At 42.9% G+C, this 21,191-nt stretch overlaps 2 protein-coding genes across 2 annotated transcripts; both read left to right on the top strand.

Moving 5' to 3' along the window:
- The first annotated feature begins 16,238 nt into the window (after positions 1-16,238).
- LOC125372053 (leucine-rich repeat extensin-like protein 3) lies at positions 16,239-16,709 on the top strand. Its single transcript, XM_048380932.1, has one exon. It carries the CDS (start codon positions 16,239-16,241, stop codon positions 16,707-16,709), a length of 471 nt encoding a protein of 156 aa, XP_048236889.1.
- Positions 16,710-17,134: 425 nt separating this feature from the next.
- LOC125372052 lies at positions 17,135-17,539 on the top strand. The gene has a single exon (XM_048380931.1). It carries the CDS (start codon positions 17,135-17,137, stop codon positions 17,537-17,539), a length of 405 nt encoding a protein of 134 aa, XP_048236888.1.
- Positions 17,540-21,191: the final 3,652 nt, after the last annotated feature.

The raw sequence follows: 21,191 nt of genomic DNA, 5'->3' as shown, positions 1-21,191 counted from the left end.
TAATATTTCATCCAAAATGTACTTAGATTATTATAGTGAGTGAGTATGGTTTTACACCGCGTTTAGCAATATTCCAGCAATATCACGGCGGAGGACACCAGAAATGGGCTTCACACATTGTACCCATGTCGGGAATCGAACCGGGTCTTCAATGTGACGAGCGAACGCTTTAACCACTAGGCTACCCGACCGCCCCTTAGATTAGTATAACTACTATTCACATCTTTTACTTTTTACAATAAAATCTGATTTTAGAATGTCCGTGGTGATTGCGTCACTGAATGAATAACTGCCTTATAAACTGCTTTTCGGGTTTTATCAATGGAAGTAAAAATACACATTATTTCTAATATTTGCATAGAAAATGTAGAGCATCTTGGAAATGAGCCCACACTTGCAATCTGATCTGATACATGTCGATAAAATCTATGAGCGTTTAAGTCGGTGCAGCCGAGCCAGAGGCGATAATGAATAATTTGACAGAATCTAGAACCGAATTTTAAGCATACATATTTATTTGTAGTGTTAGGGCCATTGATTAGAGTGCTAAATTTCCTCAATAAGCTAGCGTTAATAAAGTTATCGGGAAGGGCGTTCCACAGTGTAATCTTAGAAAGAAAAAAGTTTGCACAGCTTTGGGTCCTACACTTAGGCTTACCTCCTAATTATCTCTAGAGTTTTTTTCTGGATGACCTGTATTTTAAACTCCTGATCACGGGACGTACCTTTTTGACAATATCATCGATATGCATTTCCCATGAACTGTCACTCTGAAGTGAGTGAGTGAGTTGGCTTTAACGCCGCTTTTAACAGTATTCCAGTTATATCACGGCGTGTCAGCTTAATGTGGGAGGAAAGCCCGAAGTGATGCAGGTCTCAGACGTTTACCACTTCGGTGAAACCCACGAGCATGGGTATGGTGCTGACAAACCTAGAAACATTATCGCGACGACCCGGGATTCGAACCCACAATCATAGGTTTCTGGCGTGCCGAAGGGACGCAACTCTGCACAGCGAATGGCGGCGCCTTAGACGACTGGGCCACCCGTGCCCCCGTCACTCTGAAGTCCTACACAAATGCTTATGCCTTCATACGTAATAACGGCCTATTACCGGGCTGGCTTTTCGGATGTATGATATGTTTATTATCGTTGAATCCCATAACTACTTTCGATTTGTTGGCCCAGTGTAAAATTTTAACCAAATCATTATAAATGCATGTGGCTACTGTAACTGGATCATCCATGATGACATATATTGATGTATCGTCAACAACAGGGAATATATTACTATTTATTCCTTCAACAATATCATTAATATAAACGATGAATAACAGTGGTCCCAGCATAGATCCCTGCAGAATGCTGAAGCAGTAGAACGAGCTTCATACAGCAATTCTTACAATCCCGAGTGTTCTACCTTTTCTCTAAAAAGTTCCTGAATATGTGTTATGTCAGTGGACGAACCCGCATACTCTGGAGTCGATGTATCATTAAACCAGTCCGCCAGATACCAAGGACAAGAGAGACCCTCTGCTGTACCGGGATATAACATTGACATCATGTGTATATAAGATATATTGCCATGTTCTGAACGGCAAGGGACGGTCGGGTAGCCTAGTGGTTAAAGCCTTCTCACGTCACGCCGAAGACCCGGGCTCGATTCCCGACATGGGTACAATGTGTGAAGCCCATTTCTGGTTTCCCCCGCCGTGTTATTGCTGGAATAATGCTAAAAGTGGCGTAAAACCACACTCACTCACCGAACGGCAGACTCTCTTGTCAGGCTGATGAAAATAATCTCGTTGTTGAGGAGCAAAATGGATTCAGAAAGAAGAGGCGCACCGTGATCATTTAAAAAGTCGGACTAACATAGCTGAAGTTGATTGAATTGAATTTGGGGCTAATACGTACTCGAGGTTCTTGTACAAAGGATCCAGAACAGTGTTAGTTTTCAATGCTGTTTGACAACTATTCCCTGGAGGAATAGGAGTCTGACATTGCAGTCATTTCAAAGTGCTTTCTGTCCACGAGAGAGCGCTTGAACTCAGTTATTGTATGTTCATGAGAGACGAACGTACAACGAACGCGCACAGCTCAGTGATACTAATTAATTGCTCAGACACTTTTTGTTTTGTCTGTACATGTTTTACATGTTATGGTTGAGTGACAACTACACCATCGACGCCAGCTGCTTGGTTCACAAGCTCCAATGAATTACCTAATGGAAATTCAGTTGTGAAGCTTGGTCCATGCCCTCCATCATTCAAATTACCTGATTGTTCAACTCGTTTCCAAAGTGCACGGAAAGTTTATCTCCTTTGTCTGTTAAATATACAGTAAACTACGGTTGATACGAACTCAAAGGGACTGCTTATTTTAGTTCGTTATAACCGTAGTTCGTTATAAGCATATATGCAGCATATATACAGCGAATGGCCGGGACTAAAAAATAAATTCGTTATATCCGCCCGTTCGTTATATGCGTGTTCGTGATAACCGTAGTTTACTGTATTCAATATTCGCGTATACCTTTCATCATCAGCCTAACCGAGTAGGTTCATCTATAAATGTCAGTGAACACGTAGCTGGATCTTTATGATGTGTATGTACGTGGGTGCCTGATACTTCATGGAAAACCTCGACCTTCAAATCTTGACGGACGGGGTGAGACCGTGCGACCTGCCCACATCATCGACAGGAGCGGACGATGGCTTCGGCTACAACCGTCGCATCACCATCCACATTACACTTTCTGTATGTGTGGAAGTGTCACTCGGCCCCGGTGTGCGTTCAGCAACGTGATTTTTAACCTCTGCACTTTGAGTGAGTGAGTGAGTGAGTGAGTGAGTGAGTGAAGGAGTGAGTGAGTATGGTTTCTCGCCGCTTTTAGCAATATTCCAGCGGGGGACACCAGAAATAGGCTTCACACATTGTACCCATGTGGGGCAGAATCGAGCCCGGGTCTTTGGCGGGACAAGCGAACGCTTTAACCAACCACTAGGCTACCCTACCGCCCCAGGTTTAAGGAGATTAAAAGATAGATATATGCACTAGACAGAGGTTATATTGGCAATTTATAAGAAGATGTAGGTCCTGATTTAGCAAACAAGTCTAAAATAAGGAACAATTCATTTGCACATCAACAAAACAATACCACACAGAAACCGTTGGGACACGTGGTCACACGCGCCACTGCAAAAATGAATTTTATCCTTAAAGTTATCACTAGATTATTATCACACAGTAAAATTAAAAACTACGAATATGTCCAGTATTAAGAACGTCAAAGATGCAAAGTAAGTATATCTTATAGGTATATTTTAATAGAATTTTGTAAACTAAGCAGGCGTTTTTATTCTGATAATTATTGTACTGAAACTAAAGGCTTTTTCTTGTCAGAAGAGCGCCCATCCTTGTACACGTCGACCATGTGATGTTGTTGAGGTGTGCGTACCTGTCGCGGCAGCCAGCGGACACCTGTGTCTGCGCAGAGGTAAGGAAAACAGCAGTGGGCGTGGGCGTGGGCGTGGGCGTGGGCGTGGCGTGGGTCAGGGCGTGGGTGTGGGTGTGGGTGTGGGTGTTGCTTGGGCGTGGGCGTGTCGTGGGCGTGGGTGTGGTGTGGGCGTGGGTCAGGGCGTGGGCGTGGGTGTGGACGTGGGAGCAAGAGTTGTGGGGGTGAGGTCAAGGCTAAAACAAATGGTTGAGATTAAGTTATTGAATGTGTTTCATATCAGAAGAATTTTGTTTTGGGACTATATTGTTCAGCGATGCTCCAAAGTATTTAAAATGACGTTACTTATTCTTGTCTTAGGTGCAGTACATACGCAACACTTTGATTCCCAGGATGTCACATCTACCACCACCACACCGCCGACTACATCTACCGCATCGACCACCACGACTCCTACCACGACGGCATCTCCCACAAATACTGCTCCAACTACGACAGAATCAACTGCCTCCGATACCACTACTGCTACACCAACGACTACTACCGCATCACCTCTCACGACCACTGCCGCTACAACTACAACAGTCACGACTCCACCTACAACTGCACCAGCTACTACAACTACAATGCCTTCGGTAACATCTACAGCAACTACAGCTGCGACAACTGATGTTATGACTACGACTGCTGCAATCACGACTACAGTAGCCACAACTACTACAGTTTCTACAACTACAACGGAAATTACTACTGTGACTACAACATCAACGACTACAACGACACCTACTACTACCAACAAACGTATGTATTATTTCCAATGCTCTATATATAAAGTGAATATATACGTTCGGGGGCACGGGTGGCCCAGTCGTCTAAGGCGCCGCAATTCGCTGTGCAAAGTTGTTTTTTAGATGCCTCTGTGAGTAACTGTACACTACATGTAGAGAACACTGTGTTTCAGATGCCTGTGTGAGTAACTGTACACTACTTGTAGAGAACACTGTGTTTCAGATGCCTGTGTGAGTGACTGTACACTACTTGTAGAGAACACTGTGTTTCAGATGCCTGTGTGAGTGATTGTACACTTCATGTTGAGAACACTGTGCTTCAGATGCCTGTGTGAGTGACTGTACACTTCATGTTGAGAACACTGTGTTTCAGATGCCTGTTTGAGTGACTGTACACTACATGTAGAGAACAATGTGTTTCAGATGCCTGTGTGAGTGACTGTACACTACATGTTGAGAACACTGTGTTTCAGATGCCTGTGTGAGTGACTGTACACTACTTGTAAAGAACACTGTGTTTCAGATAGCTGTGTGAGTGACTGTACACTACATGTAGAGAACACTGTGTTTCAGATGCCTGTGTGAGTGACTGTACACTACATGTAGAGAACACTGTGTTTTAGATGCCTGTGTGAGTGACTGTACACTACATGTAGAGAACACTGTGTTTCAGATGCCTGTGTGAGTGACTGTACACTACATGTAGAGAACACTGTGTTTCAGATGCCTGTGTGAGTGACTGGACACTACTTGTCGAGGACACTGTGTTTCAGATGCCTGTGTGAGTGACTGTACACTACATGTAGATAACACTGTGTTTCAGATGCCTGTGTGAGTGACTGTACACTACTTGTAGAGAACACTGTGTTTCAGATGCCTGTGTGAGTGACTGTACACTACATGTAGATAACACTGTGTGTCAGATGCCTGTGTGGGTGACTGTACACTACTTGTAGAGAACACTGTGTTTCAGATGCCTGTGTGAGTGACTGTACACTACATGTAGAGAACACTGTGTTTCAGATGCCTGTGTGAGTGACTGTACACTACATGTAGAGAACACTGTGTTTCAGATGCCTGTGTTAGTGACTGTACGCTACATGTAGAGAACACTGTGTTTCAGATGCCTGTGTGAGTGACTGTACACTACTTGTAGAGAACACTGTGTTTCAGATGCCTGTGTAAGTGACTGTACACTACATGTAGAGAATACAGTGTTTCAGATGCCTGTGTGAGAGATTGTACACTACATGTAGAGTACACTGTGTTTGAGAGGCCTGTGTGTGTGATTGTACACTACATGTTGAGTACACTGTGTTTCAGATGCCTGTGTGAGTGACTGTACACTACATGTAGAGAACACTGTGTTTCAGATGCCTGTGTGAGTGACTGGACACTACTTGTCGAGGACACTGTGTTTCAGATGCCTGTGTGAGTGACTGTACACTACATGTAGATAACACTGTGTTTCAGATGCCTGTGTGAGTGACTGTACACTACTTGTAGAGAACACTGTGTTTCAGATGCCTGTGTGAGTGACTGTACACTACATGTAGAGAACACTGTGTGTCAGATGCCTGTGTGGGTGACTGTACACTACTTGTAGAGAACACTGTATTTCAGATGCCTCTGTGAGTGACTGTACACTACATGTAGAGATGACTGTGTTTCAGATGCCTGTGTGAGTGACTGTACACTACATGTAGATAACACTGTGTTTCAGATGCCTGTGTGAGTGACTGTACACTACATGTAGAGTACACTGTGTTTCAGATGCCTGTGTGAGTGACTGTACACTACATGTAGATAACACTGTGTTTCAGATGCCTGTGTGAGTGACTGTACACTACATGTAGGGAACACTGTGTTTCAAATGCCTGTGTGAGTAACTGTACACTACATGTAGAGAACACTGTGTTTCAGATGCCTGTGTGAGTGACTGAACACTACATGTAGAGATGACTGTGTTTCAGATGCCTGTGTGAGTGACTGTACACTACATGTAGAGTACACTGTGTTTCAGATGCCTGTGTGAGTGACTGTACACTACATGTAGAGAACACTGTGTTTCAGATACCTGTGTAAGTGACTGTACGCTACATGTTGAGAACACTGTGTTTCAGATGCCTGTGTGAGTGACTGTACACTACTTGTAGAGAACACTGTGTTTCAGATGCCCGTATGAGAGATTGTACACTACATGTAGAGTACACTGTGTTTCAGATGCCTGTGTGAGTGACTGTACACTACATGTAGAGTACACTGTGTTTCAGATGCCTGTGTGAGTGACTGTACACTTCTTGTAGAGATAACTGTGTTTCAGATGCCTGTGTAAGTGACTGTACACTACATGTAGAGAATACTGTGTTTCAGATGCCTGTGTGAGTAACTGTACACTACATGTAGAGTACACTGTGTTTCAGATGCCTGTGTGAGTGACTGTACACTACTATAAGGGTAACGCTCTTTTTAAAGGGCATTATCATTTGCAGAAGCCCGAGGTCTTCCATTAACTGCCCGACGTAGGAGGGCAGTTGAAAAGAACAAGGGCTTCTGCAAATGATAATGCCCTGAAAAAGAGCGTTACCGTTATTATAGCTAAAATGGATGGAATTTATCTAATAAAAAGAAACAACAATATCGGTTTTGAAACATTTACTGCAATCAACACGAATGTCACTGACCCACTTTTACAAATATGGAAACGTCATAGAACAAATCAGATGACGTCACTATAATACGAGACGTCACTTTCTCTACCCTATGACGTCACCTAACAACGGGCTTGATAATAGCCCGTCGTCATGCAATATGAGGGCATTATCAAATTACAGTGGCCCGCTCATTTATGATAACGTGCGGGCGGTTTAATGATAATTCTATCCATTTTAGCTTTAGTTGTAGATAACACTGTGTTTCAGATGCCTGTGTGAGTGACTGTAAGGGCCTGACCGGGTATTACCACTCCTGCTCGTCCTGCAGCAAGTACGTCGTCTGCAGTTTCATTGGTCTGTCGGAGTTGTCGTGTGGGCCAACAACAGAATTTGATGATATAAAAAAGATTTGCACTTTAGCACCCTCGGCAACATGCAACTAGATACACTTGCTCCCAGTTCACCACACTACCGGCCTACTGAAACCTTTACCAGGTTATACACCTAGTCAATACACTACATATGGAGTCTGGCACATCAGACCTACACTACACATGACATCTGGTACATCAGACCTGCACTACACATGACATCTGGCACATCAGGCCTACAGTACACATGACATCTGGTACATCAGACCTACAGTACACATGACATCTGGTACATCAGACCTACACTACACATGACATCTGGTACATCAGACCTACACTACACATGACATCTGGTACATCAGACCTACAGTACACATGACATCTGGTACATCAGACCTACACTACACATGACATCTGGTACATCAGACCTACACTACACATGACATCTGGCACATCAGACCTACACTACACATGACATCTGGCACATCAGACCTGCACTACACATGACATCTGGTACATCAGACCTACACTACACATGACATCTGGTACATCAGACCTACACTACACATGACATCTGGTACATCAGACCTACACTACACATGACATCTGGTACATCAGACCTACACTACACATGACATCTGGTACATCAGACCTACACTACACATGACATCTGGCACATCAGACCTACACTACACATGACATCTGGTACATCAGACCTGCACTACACATGACACCTGGCACATCAGACCTAGACTACACATGACATCTGGCACATCAGACCTACACTACACATGACATCTGGCACATCAGACCTACACTACACATGACATCTGGTACATCAGACCTACACTACACATGACATCTGGCACATCGGGCCTACACCACACATGACATCTGGTACATCAGGCCTACACTACACATGACATCTGGTACATCAGACCTACACTACACATGACATCTGGCACATCAGACCCACACTACACATGACATCTGGTACATCAGACCTACACTACACATGACATCTGGCACATCAGACCCACACTACACATGACATCTAGCACATCAGACCTACACTACACATGACATCTGGCATATCAGACCTACACTACACATGACATCTAGCACATCAGACCTACACTACACATGACATCTGACACATCAGACCTACACTACACATGACATCTGGTACATCAGGCCTGCACTACACATGACATCTGGCACATCAGACCCACACTACACATGACATCTGGTACATCAGACCTACACTACACATGGTATCTGACACATCAGGCCTACACCACACATGACATCTGGTACATCAGACCTACACTACACATGACATCTGGCACATCAGACCTACACTACACATGACATCTGGTACATCAGACCTACACTACACATGACATCTGGTACATCAGACCTACACTACACATGACATCCAGTACATCAGACTTACACTACACATGACACCTGGCACATCAGACCTACACTACACATGACATCCAGTACATCAGACTTACACTACACATGACATCTGGTACATCAGACCTACACTACACATGACATCCAGTACATCAGACTTACACTACACATGACATCCAGTACATCAGACCTACACTACACATGACATCCAGTACATCAGACCTGCACTACACATGACATCTGGTACATCAGACCTACACTACACATGACATCTGGTACATCAGACCTACACTACACATGACATCTGGTACATCAGACTTACACTACACATGACATCTGGTACATCAGACCTACACTACACATGACATCTGGCACATCATACCTACACTACACATGACATCTGGCACATCAGACCTACACTACACATGACATCTGGTACATCAGACCTACACTACACATGACATCTGGTACATCAGACCTACACTACACATGACATCCAGTACATCAGACTTACACTACACATGACACCTGGCACATCAGACCTACACTACACATGACATCTGGTACATCAGACTTACACTACACATGACGTCTGGTACATCAGACCTACACTACACATGACATCCAGTACATCAGACTTACACTACACATGACACCTGGCACATCAGACCTACACTACACATGACATCTGGTACATCAGACTTACACTACACATGACATCTGGTACATCAGACCTACACTACACATGACATCCAGTACATCAGACTTACACTACACATGACATCCAGTACATCAGACCTACACTACACATGACATCCAGTACATCAGACCTGCACTACACATGACATCTGGTACATCAGACCTACACTACACATGACATCTGGTACATCAGACCTACACTACACATGACATCTGGTACATCAGACCTACACTACACATGACATCTGGCACATCATACCTACACTACACATGGCACCTGGCACATCATACCTACACTACACATGACATCTGGCACATCATACCTACACTACACATGGCACCTGGCACATCATACCTACACTACACATGGCATCTGACACATCAGACCTACACTACACATGACATCTGGTACATCAGACCTACACTACACATGGCATCTGACACATCAGACCTACACTACACATGACATCTGGTACATCAGACCTACACTACACATGACATCTGGCACATCAGACCTACACTACACATGACATCTGGCACATCAGACCTACACTACACATGACATCTGGCACATCAGACCTACACTACACATGCCATCTGGCACATCAGACCTACACTACACATGACATCTGGCACATCAGACCTACACTACACATGACATCTGGCACATTGGGCCTACACTACACATGACATCTGGTACATAAGACCTACACTACACATGACATCTGGCACATCAGACCTACACTACACATGACATCTTGCACATCAGACCTACACTACACATGACATCTGGTACATCAGACCTACACTACACATGCCATCTGGTACATCAGACCTACACTACACATGACATCTGACACATCAGTTCTACACTACACATGGCAACTGGCACATCAGACCTACACTACACATGACATCGGGTACATCAGGCCTACACTAGACATGACATCTGGTACATCAGACCTACACTGCACATGACATCTGACACATCAGACCTACACTACACATGACATCTGGTACATCAGACCTACACTACACATGATATCTGGTACATCAGACCTACACTACACATGACATCTGGCACATCAGACCTACACTAAACATGACATCTGGCACATCAGACCTACACTACACATGACATCTGGTACATCAGACCTACACTACACATGACACCTGGCACATCAGTCCTACACTACACATGACATCTTGCACATCAGACCTACACTACACATGACATCTGGCACATCAGACCTACACTACACATGACACCTGGCACATCAGTCCTACACTACACATGACATCTTGCACATCAGACCTACACTACACATGACATCTGGCACATCAGACCTACACTACACATGACATCTGGTACATCAGACCTACACTACACATGACATCTGGCACATCGGACCTACACTACACATGACATCTAGCACATCAGACCTACAGTACACATGACATCTGGTACATCAGACCTACACTACACATGACATCTGGTACATCAGACCTACACTACACATGACATCTTGCACATCAGACCTACACTACACATGACATCTGGTACATCAGACCTACACTACACATGACATCTGGTACATCAGACCTACACTACACATGACATCTTGCACATCAGACCTACACTACACATGACATCTGACACATTGGGCCTACACTACACATGACATCTGACACACTGGGCCTACACTACACATGACATCTGACACATTGGGCCTACACTACACATGACATCTGGTACATCAGACCTACACTACACATGACATCTGGTACATTGGGCCTACACTACACATGACATCTGGTACATCAGACCTACACTACACATGACATCTGGTACATTGGGCCTACACTACACATGACATCTGGTACATTGGGCCTACACTACACATGACATCTGGTACATCAGGCCTACACAACACATGATATCTGGGACACAAGTCCTACTGACATAATGACTACACTTTTGCAGGTTTGATTTTGAAAACGTAAGTAGTGTCGAGCGGCGACATAATTTGTCATGACCCTAACCTCTTCACTAAAAGTCCTAATTCATAACTTGTCAACTGATCCTAATCTGGATTTACCTTTGTTTCTTTATATTGTTTCCCCCTTTCTAACCGGCCATTATTTTAACAGCATGCACACCACACACTCTCACACATAAAGAAACATACAACAATAAAATACCACAGAACTATTCTTGGAAATATTCCTCTCTTCGGGTGACTCACGGGCCACTTAAAAATGTCCAATTTTATGAGAGACATTTTATGTGGTCAAGTATCTCTGCACAAAGAGTGACTGAACATCTCCACACAATACCGTATAACAAGGAGAATGACTTCAGCGTTTCAATAGTCAACTTTATGCTTTATGCAGAGAAAGATTCCAGCAGTTCCTGGTGTCTATATTCCGCAGTGTTTGAGGCACAGTCGAACATACTTTATCTACGAAGATTCAAAGAGCGCCGTTCGACTTGCTGAAACAATTGTTTGATCAGTGTTACAACACCCAATGCCCTAGCAACGCGTTCAAAAATATATGGTAGATATGGTGGAGGACATTTCCAAATTTGACGCATCAGTGACCAAAATGATATTCGATACAATTTCCTATTTTGCGCTTGCACCATGTTCCCGTGTTTTTTTAGATGCACGTTTGACTTGCCCTTGCATGTGTTTGTGACGGTTGCCCTCGATGTGACAGGATACGCTGAGGATACGTTTCTTTTTTGTTTTTGTTGTTTTTTTCGGGTTTTTTTGCTGAGGATACATTTCGTGAACACCTGTTTTTATGTCTAGTTGATAGTGATTCATAAACACATGCTTATGATATTGTCGAAATTGTACAATGCACTGTGCGTTGATCAGATATTGATTATGATTATGAAATGATTTTACTGTTTATATTAACAATAATAGGATATTATATTGATAATTGATACAGCACTGTAACATGGCGTTGACACAATGTATCCTATCTCATCTGAATCGACCAGCAATAATTGCATGATTTACAGAATTAAAGGATTGAACGATTGAGTGAGTGAGTTGGGCTTAACGCCGCTTTTAACAGTATTACAGTTATATCGCGGCGTGTCAGCTTAATGTTGGAGGAAAGCCCGAAGTGATGGAGGTCTCAGACGTTGACCACTTTGGTGAAACCCACGAGCACGGGTATGGTGCTGACAAACCTAGAAACATAATCGGGGCGAACCTTGATTCGAACCAGAGACCATATAATAGGGGACGGCCCTCACCAACAGTTTATCACTAACCATCAGCGCTACGGTCTGGCATGTAACTGATACACCCCGACACCCTGCTGTTAACCTCCCTGTACCGCTGCAGATGCGCAATAGATGCGCAGACATTCACGACTGACCATTCTGGTAACCACGTAAACAATATTACATAATATCCGGGGTAAGAGTTAATTCCCTTATCCGAGATTTCTCCGACTACGACCAGCGACAATCCAATAAAAGGACGTCTCTTAGCGGATTACAAAGATTTTTTTATGATATCTCTCATTAGCACATGTCAGTTGGCTGCAAATTATTTGCTGAACATGTGTGTCTTCCGGTACATTTATTTCAATTTACATATCTCATTTTATGCTGCAATTGTTAACTATTATAAATAAACAAATATACCAAATCTACTACTATTCTAATACAAATATTTCATGTAATGGATTTTTATTTTTGTATGATGTTTTCATTGTTGTGTAAATACACAAAGTAAGTAGTACCTTCATCATATTTACATTATTATGATTGGGTTTAGGCCAAGATCATTTTGCTCATAATCAATATTTACACGGCATAAAATAAATAACTGATTAAATGTAGTCATGATTAATACAGACAAAATCTACAGAAGATAACAAATATGTAGAATTGTAGTATGTAGTATATGCGCGATATGTGATAGAAGCCTAACTGAAACAAAGTTAAACTTACGAAGAAATGGCGAAAGCAATGGTAAAAAAATATGCGTCTTACAAAAACAATTCTAATATCATACAATATAAGTCACTTTGTATAATGTTTCAAAAGATATATTCGGATGATAATCACAGACAAAATGCATGTTATGTCGTCTGCTATATGGTAATTTAACTTAAAATATGTGACGTAAAATATGGCCTTGCGCCAAAAACCATACAAAAAAAACTACCGATCGTACCTAAATAACTTTGGTACCAAGCCAAAGGGGAAATCGTGATGAATGTAAAACTATTTAATTCAGGACCGATGATAGGAACACATTCGTCTGAAAGCATGCGAAAATTAAGAGTTGTGGTGTAATTATTTCGGGAAAAGTCAGATTTAGTCCCATTTCTGGAGTCAAAATCTGAAATTTCGCATCCGCCCTAAATTTGTAAATGGCACTAAGCCAATTTTTAACATATTTCCTTTTTATACACCTTGGTAACCAAGGACTTTCATTGCGAATTAGAGGCCGTTATTGAAAATCAAAATCTGCACTTTTGCCGATTTTACATGTGCGCCATTTTGTTCTCTCGGACAAAGACAAAGCATGATCACAGTCGTCAAATACAGTGACAACGACATGCTTTAGGGCACCAACAAATCTCAGTTGTAATGTTACCAATGTTAAGAAATACATGAGTGTAATTTTGTATTGTAAAATATAGATTTTGCATGGGAAAAAAAGGCGACAACGATGACTGCAGTGAACGCGTTTCTGCTCGCTTCCGGACAGGCTGCGCAGTACAAGCCGTAGCACTGATGGTTTCGCGCATAGGCAAGAGGGCCGTCCCTCTATTATATGGTCTCTGTTCGAACCCACAATCATAGATTTCTGGCGTGCACATGGGACGCAACTCTGCACAGCATATCGCGGCGCCCTAGACGTCTGGGCCACCCGTGCCCCCGATTGAACGATGACAACAGTGACAATCACACATTGTGAGTACTATTTCAAGTGACGAGTGTATGAATGCCCTTAATGTTGTGCTCCTAGTACACAACATCCCGCATTCTGTGTTGTGCTCCTCGCCGTCTCGTGACCACGTGGTGACATCGTCGTGAGACTATTCTTGAGTTTATGATTATCAAGTCGAAGATCGTGTCCTGGATTCTCCAAATGCTGTACTTTGTATTTCTAAATTTTTAAACTGGCGTTGATAGTTTAAAATTGTATCCCTTGTGATGAAAGAATCATTGTAAAGCATGTCTTGCTTGACTGTGTTGATTTTTCCATCACAAGGGATAAATATTTCAAAATGTCATCAATAACGGATCTTTTTAATCAAATACATCCTCCTTTAATCATCGTTTTTTTAAAGGAAATATAATTAATTAATAAATTTTGATGTACAGAGATATATATATTTTATAAATTGGTAGTATATGATCATTAACTGAGATTGTTAGTGGCTATATCCTCGAAGGGGGTTGAAGTAGCATAAAATTATTGTCCCCCTGAGTGGATATGGAAGCCCACATAAATCAAAGTAATTTTATATCTGCCAGTTTTTTAATCGTAGAATATTTGTTTGTTTTAAATCTCCGGCTAAACCCTGTCAATGGTCGCCAGTGACTAAAGGGATGGTGTAAATCCTGCTGGGGTCCATGCAGGTAGCAAAGGTACTGTAAGTCCCCATGGTCCTCAGTATGGTGACCTCACTTTAGTTGCTGGTGATATATAGCCCAATTGGATCTATTGTAATGTTATGAATTGTCATATTTTATGGTTATGTACTAGTTTTAAACATATATCTGTGATAATCTAGTTGTTTTACTGTCCTTCGTCGACAGAATTTTATACAGTGTACATATATGTTATTAAAGTCAAATTTTGTCTCGTAACGATATGGCTGCAATATTGCCGATGTGACGTTAAATATTAATTCACTCACTGATAGTTTAAAAAGACCCGCAACTGTGTGATTCTGTCCGTTCATGTTGCTTTGCTATTTATACAGATTAAATTAAAAAAATATGTAGCAAAGAGGGTTTGGGTGATCCTGGCACAGTCAGGCTTGTAAGGCCTTGATCCTCTGCAAGAAGCCCAGACAGAGATTGAGACTTCTCCCAGGAAGAGCTGCCTGGTCGAACCCACCATACACCTTTCGGAGAACAGGAGGACTCCCCAGCACGGCAGCCTTCTGCATTACCCAGAGTGTCCGAATGGTTGTGCTCCTGGCGATGACAGTCTCCAAATGACAGTCACCATATTGGGTGTATTCAAACCTCAAAATACAGTAAACTACGTTTATAACGAACACGTTTATAACAAACTGACCGATATAAGAAACTTATTTTTTAGTCCCGACCATTTGTCGTATAAATGCTGTATATATGCTTATAACGAACTACGGTTATTACAAACTAACATTTAGCCTAGTGGTTAAAGCGTTCGCTCGTCACGCCGAAGACCCGGGTTCGATTCTCGACATGGGTACAATGTGTGAAGCCCATTATTGGTGTCCCGCGCCGTGATATTGCTGGAATATAGCTAAAAGCGGCGTAAAATCATACTCACTCCACTCACTCAGTCACGAACTAAAAGTAGTGGTCCCTTCGAGTTCGTTATAACCATAGTTTACTGTAATATGAAACAACACATACGTGCACGAATATCTTCTTTGTTTTCATAACGCTTTAGAATAGCTCGTTTGACCATCTCTGCTGAAGAGATTTAATTCAACATTTGTACAACACATATTTTCTAAGATGTACATGTAACAGAAATCAAACAAAAGTCTTCGAAGACCTAAAGAGTCTATTTAGATCAATGACAATCGCGTTTTTGATAAGGTGTACATGTATAGTATCTCGTTGACAAAGGGAAAACCTAGAAACTATGGCAAGACTAGGGCATCCATGTAATCGCAACCATCAGAAATTGACCACCGACCCCCTCTGTCAACCTCTTCCTGGTGCCACCGACCCCCTCTGTAAACTTCTCCCTGCTGCCACCGACCCCCTCTCTCAACTCCTCCCTGGTGCCATCGACTCCCTCTGCCAACTCCTCCCTGGTGCCACGACCCCCTCTGTCAACTTCTCCCTAGCGCCACCGACCCCCTCTACCAACTTCTCCCTGGTGCCACCGACCCCCTCTGTCAACTCCTCCCTGGTGCCACCGACCCCCTCTGTCAACCTCTCCCTGGTGCCACGGACCCCCTCTGTCAACTTCTCCCTGGTGCCACCGACCCCCTCTGTCAACTCCTCTCTGGTGCCACCGACCCCCTCTGTCAACTTCTCCCTGGTGCCACCGACCCCCTCTGCCAACTTCTCCCTGGTGCCACCGACCCCTCTGCCAACTTCTCCATGATGCCATCGACCCCCTCTGCCAACTCCTCCCTGGTGCCACCGCCCCCCTCTGTCAACTCCTCCCTGGTGCCACCGACCCCTCTGCCAACTTCTCCATGATGCCACCGACCCCCTCTGTCAACTCCTCCCTGGTGCCACCGACCCCTCTGCCAACTTCTCCATGATGCCACCGACCCCCTCTGTCAACTTCTCCCTGGTGCCACCGACCCCCTCTGTCAACTCCTCTCTGGTGCCACCGACCCCCTCTGTCAACTTCTCCCTGGTGCCACCGACCCCCTCTGCCAACTTCTCCCTGGTGCCACCGACCCCCTCTGTCAACTCCTCTCTGGTGCCATCGACCCCCTCTGTCAACTCCTCCCTGGTGCCACCGACCCCCTCTGTCAACTCCTCCCTGGTGCCACCGACCCCTCTGCCAACTTCTCCATGATGCCACCGACCCCCTCTGTCAACTTCTCCCTGGTGCCACGGACCCCCTCTGTCAACTCCTCTCTGGTGCCACCGACCCCCTCTGCCAACTTCTCCCTGGTGCCACCGACCCCCTCTGCCAACTCCTCTCTGGTGCCATCGACCCCCTCTGTCAACTCCTCCCTGGTGCCACCGACCCCCTCTGTCAACTCCACCCTAGTGCCACCGACCTCCTCTGTCAACTCCTCCCTAGTGCCACCGACCCCCTCTGTCAACTCCTCCCTGGTGCCACCGAACCCCTCTGTCAACTTCTCCCTGGTCCCACTGACCCCCTCTGTCAACTCCTCCCTGGTGCCACCGACCCCTCTGTCAACTCCTCCCTGGTGCCACCGACCCCCTCTGTCAACTTCTCCCTGGTCCCACTGACCCCCTCTGTCAACTCCTCCCTGGTGCCACCGACCCCTCTGTCAACTCCTCCCTGGTGCCACCGACCCCCTCTGTTAACCTCCCTATAGTGCCACCGACCCCCTCTGCCAACTTCTCCCTAGTGCCACCGACCCCCTCTACCTTTCTCCCTGATGGCACCTGTTGCCGTCAGAAAATTATTAAAAAAAACACATCCCGATTGTGTTTTACCGTTTGATGGTTGCTAACAAATGAAACAAACAAGGAATGGTTATTCGATGGGGATGTATTTGATACGGGTATCGTAGGCGATATTACATGCATCATATCAATGAGTTTCTCACAACAAGTGACGTCATCATGACGTCACAAGTAACGTCCTCACGACGTCACAAGTAACATATTAAGCTGCAACATCACAGTAGACAGTCTTGAACAGAGTGAAGCAGACATTGTCAAGTGATACTTCGTTTACCAGGCGTTAAGTTGACTGAAAGTGGTTGTCTCGGTGATGTACTACTGCGTCTTATAATGAATTCTCCTCTAACATGATATTATATACAGACAAATGTACAACGATCAACTATTTCTTAAATAAGGATGACATGAATAAAAAAAAGTGTATCATTGCTAGAAAACAGTAACATAAAATAACAATGAAATTTAAAAGAGCAGCTATTACATGAAAGCTTTATTTGAAATACGAAAAATACCATCTGCGATTCTCACAAACTTCAAAGGAATTAAGCAACCACAAATAATATCTTTGGCAAGTGACGGGACTTCACAATTCAGGTGGGGCGGTCGGGTAGCCTAGTGGTTAAAGCGTTCGCTCGTCACGCCGAAGACCCGGGTTCGATTCCCGACATGGGTGCAATGTGCGAACCCATTTCTGGTGTCCCCCGCCTAGATATTGCTGGAACATTGCTAAAGGCGGAGTAGAACCATACTCACTCACTCACAATTCAGGTACTTTGACAGAACACCGTCAACAGCAACATAAGCTTGATTAACACAAGTTCAGAATTGAGATATTTGAGCGAAGGAGAACATGTTGGTTGTGAATGCTGGAAGACAGGAGTGAGTAAGGGAATATGGTTTTACGCCGCTTTGGCTAACTGTAAAATGTTATATCCATATCAACATCTACAAGTTGCCAATAATACTTCTATTATTTTAGAAATAGATTTTCGAGACTACAGTGAACAATGATATAAATCCTCCTATGGTCTTCATGGCTGATAGACTAAAGCAACCCTTCCTTACCTCCAAAGCTAAATAGACCGAGGATTGTTTGGTTCTTAAGTGAACACGTAACATTAACATTTATTTTACAACAATGTTTAATGGTTATTAGAATTCAACTTAAATGTAAACATTTTAACCCAACAGTGTTAGCATCGCTTTAACTAAACACTTTATATCACAGTACGACTTCCGGTGGTGCTGCGCATGGAGTAGGGCGGGTAAAACGATCCCTCGCGAAAATCCAAGTAATCTTGACAAATAATGTCCTCTACAAGAAAAGGAAACCGATCAAACAGCAAGGGAAAAGTTCAATCTAAACAACAAACCACAAATTTGGATGATTTTCTTACCAATACGGAAGAAATGAACGCAGAAAATGTAGGAGATGTGGGGGACCGCGACACGACGGTCGCCATTACACCCGATGAAGAAGTGAAACAACTTTTCACTATGCTGTTAAAAACACAAACGGAAGAAATTAATGCGAATTTTAAGCACGAAATTGCGTCTCTGGAAACGAAGATTGAGGGGTTACTTGAGGCGGTGGAATTCAATGCGACTGGCATTAAGGATAATAAGGAGAAAATTGACAATCTACGAATAGATTTGAAAGATCTCCGCACTGATATCGAGAAAAAGTTGCTGTTACAAGAAGTCTATCTCCGAAAGGCGAACTTGCTTTTCTACGGAATTCCGGATAGTGAGGACCCAAACAAAGCATATAGGGAGATACTCGGGGAAATGGGAATTACAATGGCCGAGGAAATGCAATTTATGAACAGTCATCGTTTACCTCGTTTCAGTACTACGCCCGCTACAGCAAATAAACCCAAAACAATCATTGTTAAGTTTTTGACAATGATGGACAGACAATTGGTTCTAGAAGCCAGTTACAAACACAAGGCATTACTACGTGAAAGGAAAATATCTATCTACACAGATCTCCCAGTTGTTTTGAAGAAGTACAGGACAAAACTGGCCAACAAAGCTTACGAGATCCAGAAAAATCAGCGATATCAGACAAGGATACAAGAAAGAGGTGCAGATGTTTACCTCCAATACAGAAAAGACAAAGAGGATAAGTGGCATAACATCGGACTTGAAAAAAATGCGGCGTTTTAACGTACAGATCTGTCAGAAACGAGAGATTTCTATTTCAAGTGGAAGTGGAGATACTTAACTCTATTTATTGGATAGTGTTTTCACATTGTGAGTAAGGTAGCAGTATTTAACCAAGCATTGAAGCAAGTTTAAATTTGAAATATTTGTGGTGTATTTTTGAAAATATCTAGTGATTTATTCTCTAGAAAGAGAAATTTACAGTAATTACTTTGATTATTGTGAATCAAGAAAATGATGCTTTTGTCTAAGTTACATTTTATAATTATTCATTAAAAACAGTCAATGGATCAAGTGAAAAGTTGATGAAAACGTTTGTTTATAGTGGATTAAGAAACCACGTATTTTTGTTTATATTTTGGACAATGGACCAATCATGACGAACTTCCGGTCTATATATAGATCCGCACCAAGATGGCCTATCGTAGCTATATGAACTATGAAAAATGACTGATTCATTTATAATTGGGGGCATTTGGGGCCCCAAACTACTCAAGCCTTAACTTAACACTCAGTATGAGCAAAACTGTGAACTTTCTGATTGATGGATACAAATCCGGGACTGAATGTTTTGTCGGCCCTAGATCTCAAATCTACTCGGTAGGCCCTACCTCAGCTCCTCATGCTGAACTGTGCAAATGGAAACTGACTGATGCATATATTGGGTGCATTTGGAGCCCCAAAGCATCCAAGCCTTATTTTTAGAGAGAGGTATCTCTCCGTTATTACCTCTATTCTTTATTAACAGAACTATCTACGGCCAGGTACTCTTAATAATATTGTACAAAGAGGCATATATAGGAACATTATTTCATAAAGCTGGGTTGTAGCGAACAATGATTCCAAATGGAAGTCGTTTTGAGTATAATTTTGATACAGTTATATGAATTTAGTTTTCTATATAACAAATCCCACCCTTTTCAATATAGGGTCTACATGTGCAAACTTGATGTGATGATAGTCTTTACAATATTTAATAAAGTATATTCAGTACAATATATAGATATGAGTAAATTTAATTATGAGGAAAAATAAATTAACTGTGATATAAAACTATAGAGGCCTATGAGGCGCATTTAAGAGAAAACAAATATTTGAATTTTTATTGAACATTTATTGTCTACAAGATGTTCATTTTACAGCAGATCAAGAACAACTAATGAAGCAGCAATTGGGTTATAAAGAATGTTATATTGCCCTTTTTAAAAGCAATGCAGGAGGGACAGCAATTTTATTTAATAATTTTGAGTTCAAAGTTACCAAAGTATAATTTGATAAGGATGAAGGAAATTATGTTGCCGTAAAT

Source organism: Haliotis rufescens, unplaced genomic scaffold, assembly GCF_023055435.1.
Source record: "Haliotis rufescens isolate VD_foot unplaced genomic scaffold, xgHalRufe1.0.p SCAF_34, whole genome shotgun sequence".
In the NCBI taxonomy this organism is placed as follows: domain Eukaryota; kingdom Metazoa; phylum Mollusca; class Gastropoda; order Lepetellida; family Haliotidae; genus Haliotis; species Haliotis rufescens.
This window is presented reverse-complemented; position numbering and strand designations above follow the sequence as displayed.

Coding starts and splice junctions, on each gene's coding strand:
- LOC125372053 (XM_048380932.1), top strand. CDS start 16,239: ATGGCAAGACTAGGGCATCCATGTAATCGCAACCATCAGAAATTGACC.
- LOC125372052 (XM_048380931.1), top strand. CDS start 17,135: ATGCCACCGACCCCCTCTGTCAACTTCTCCCTGGTGCCACGGACCCCC.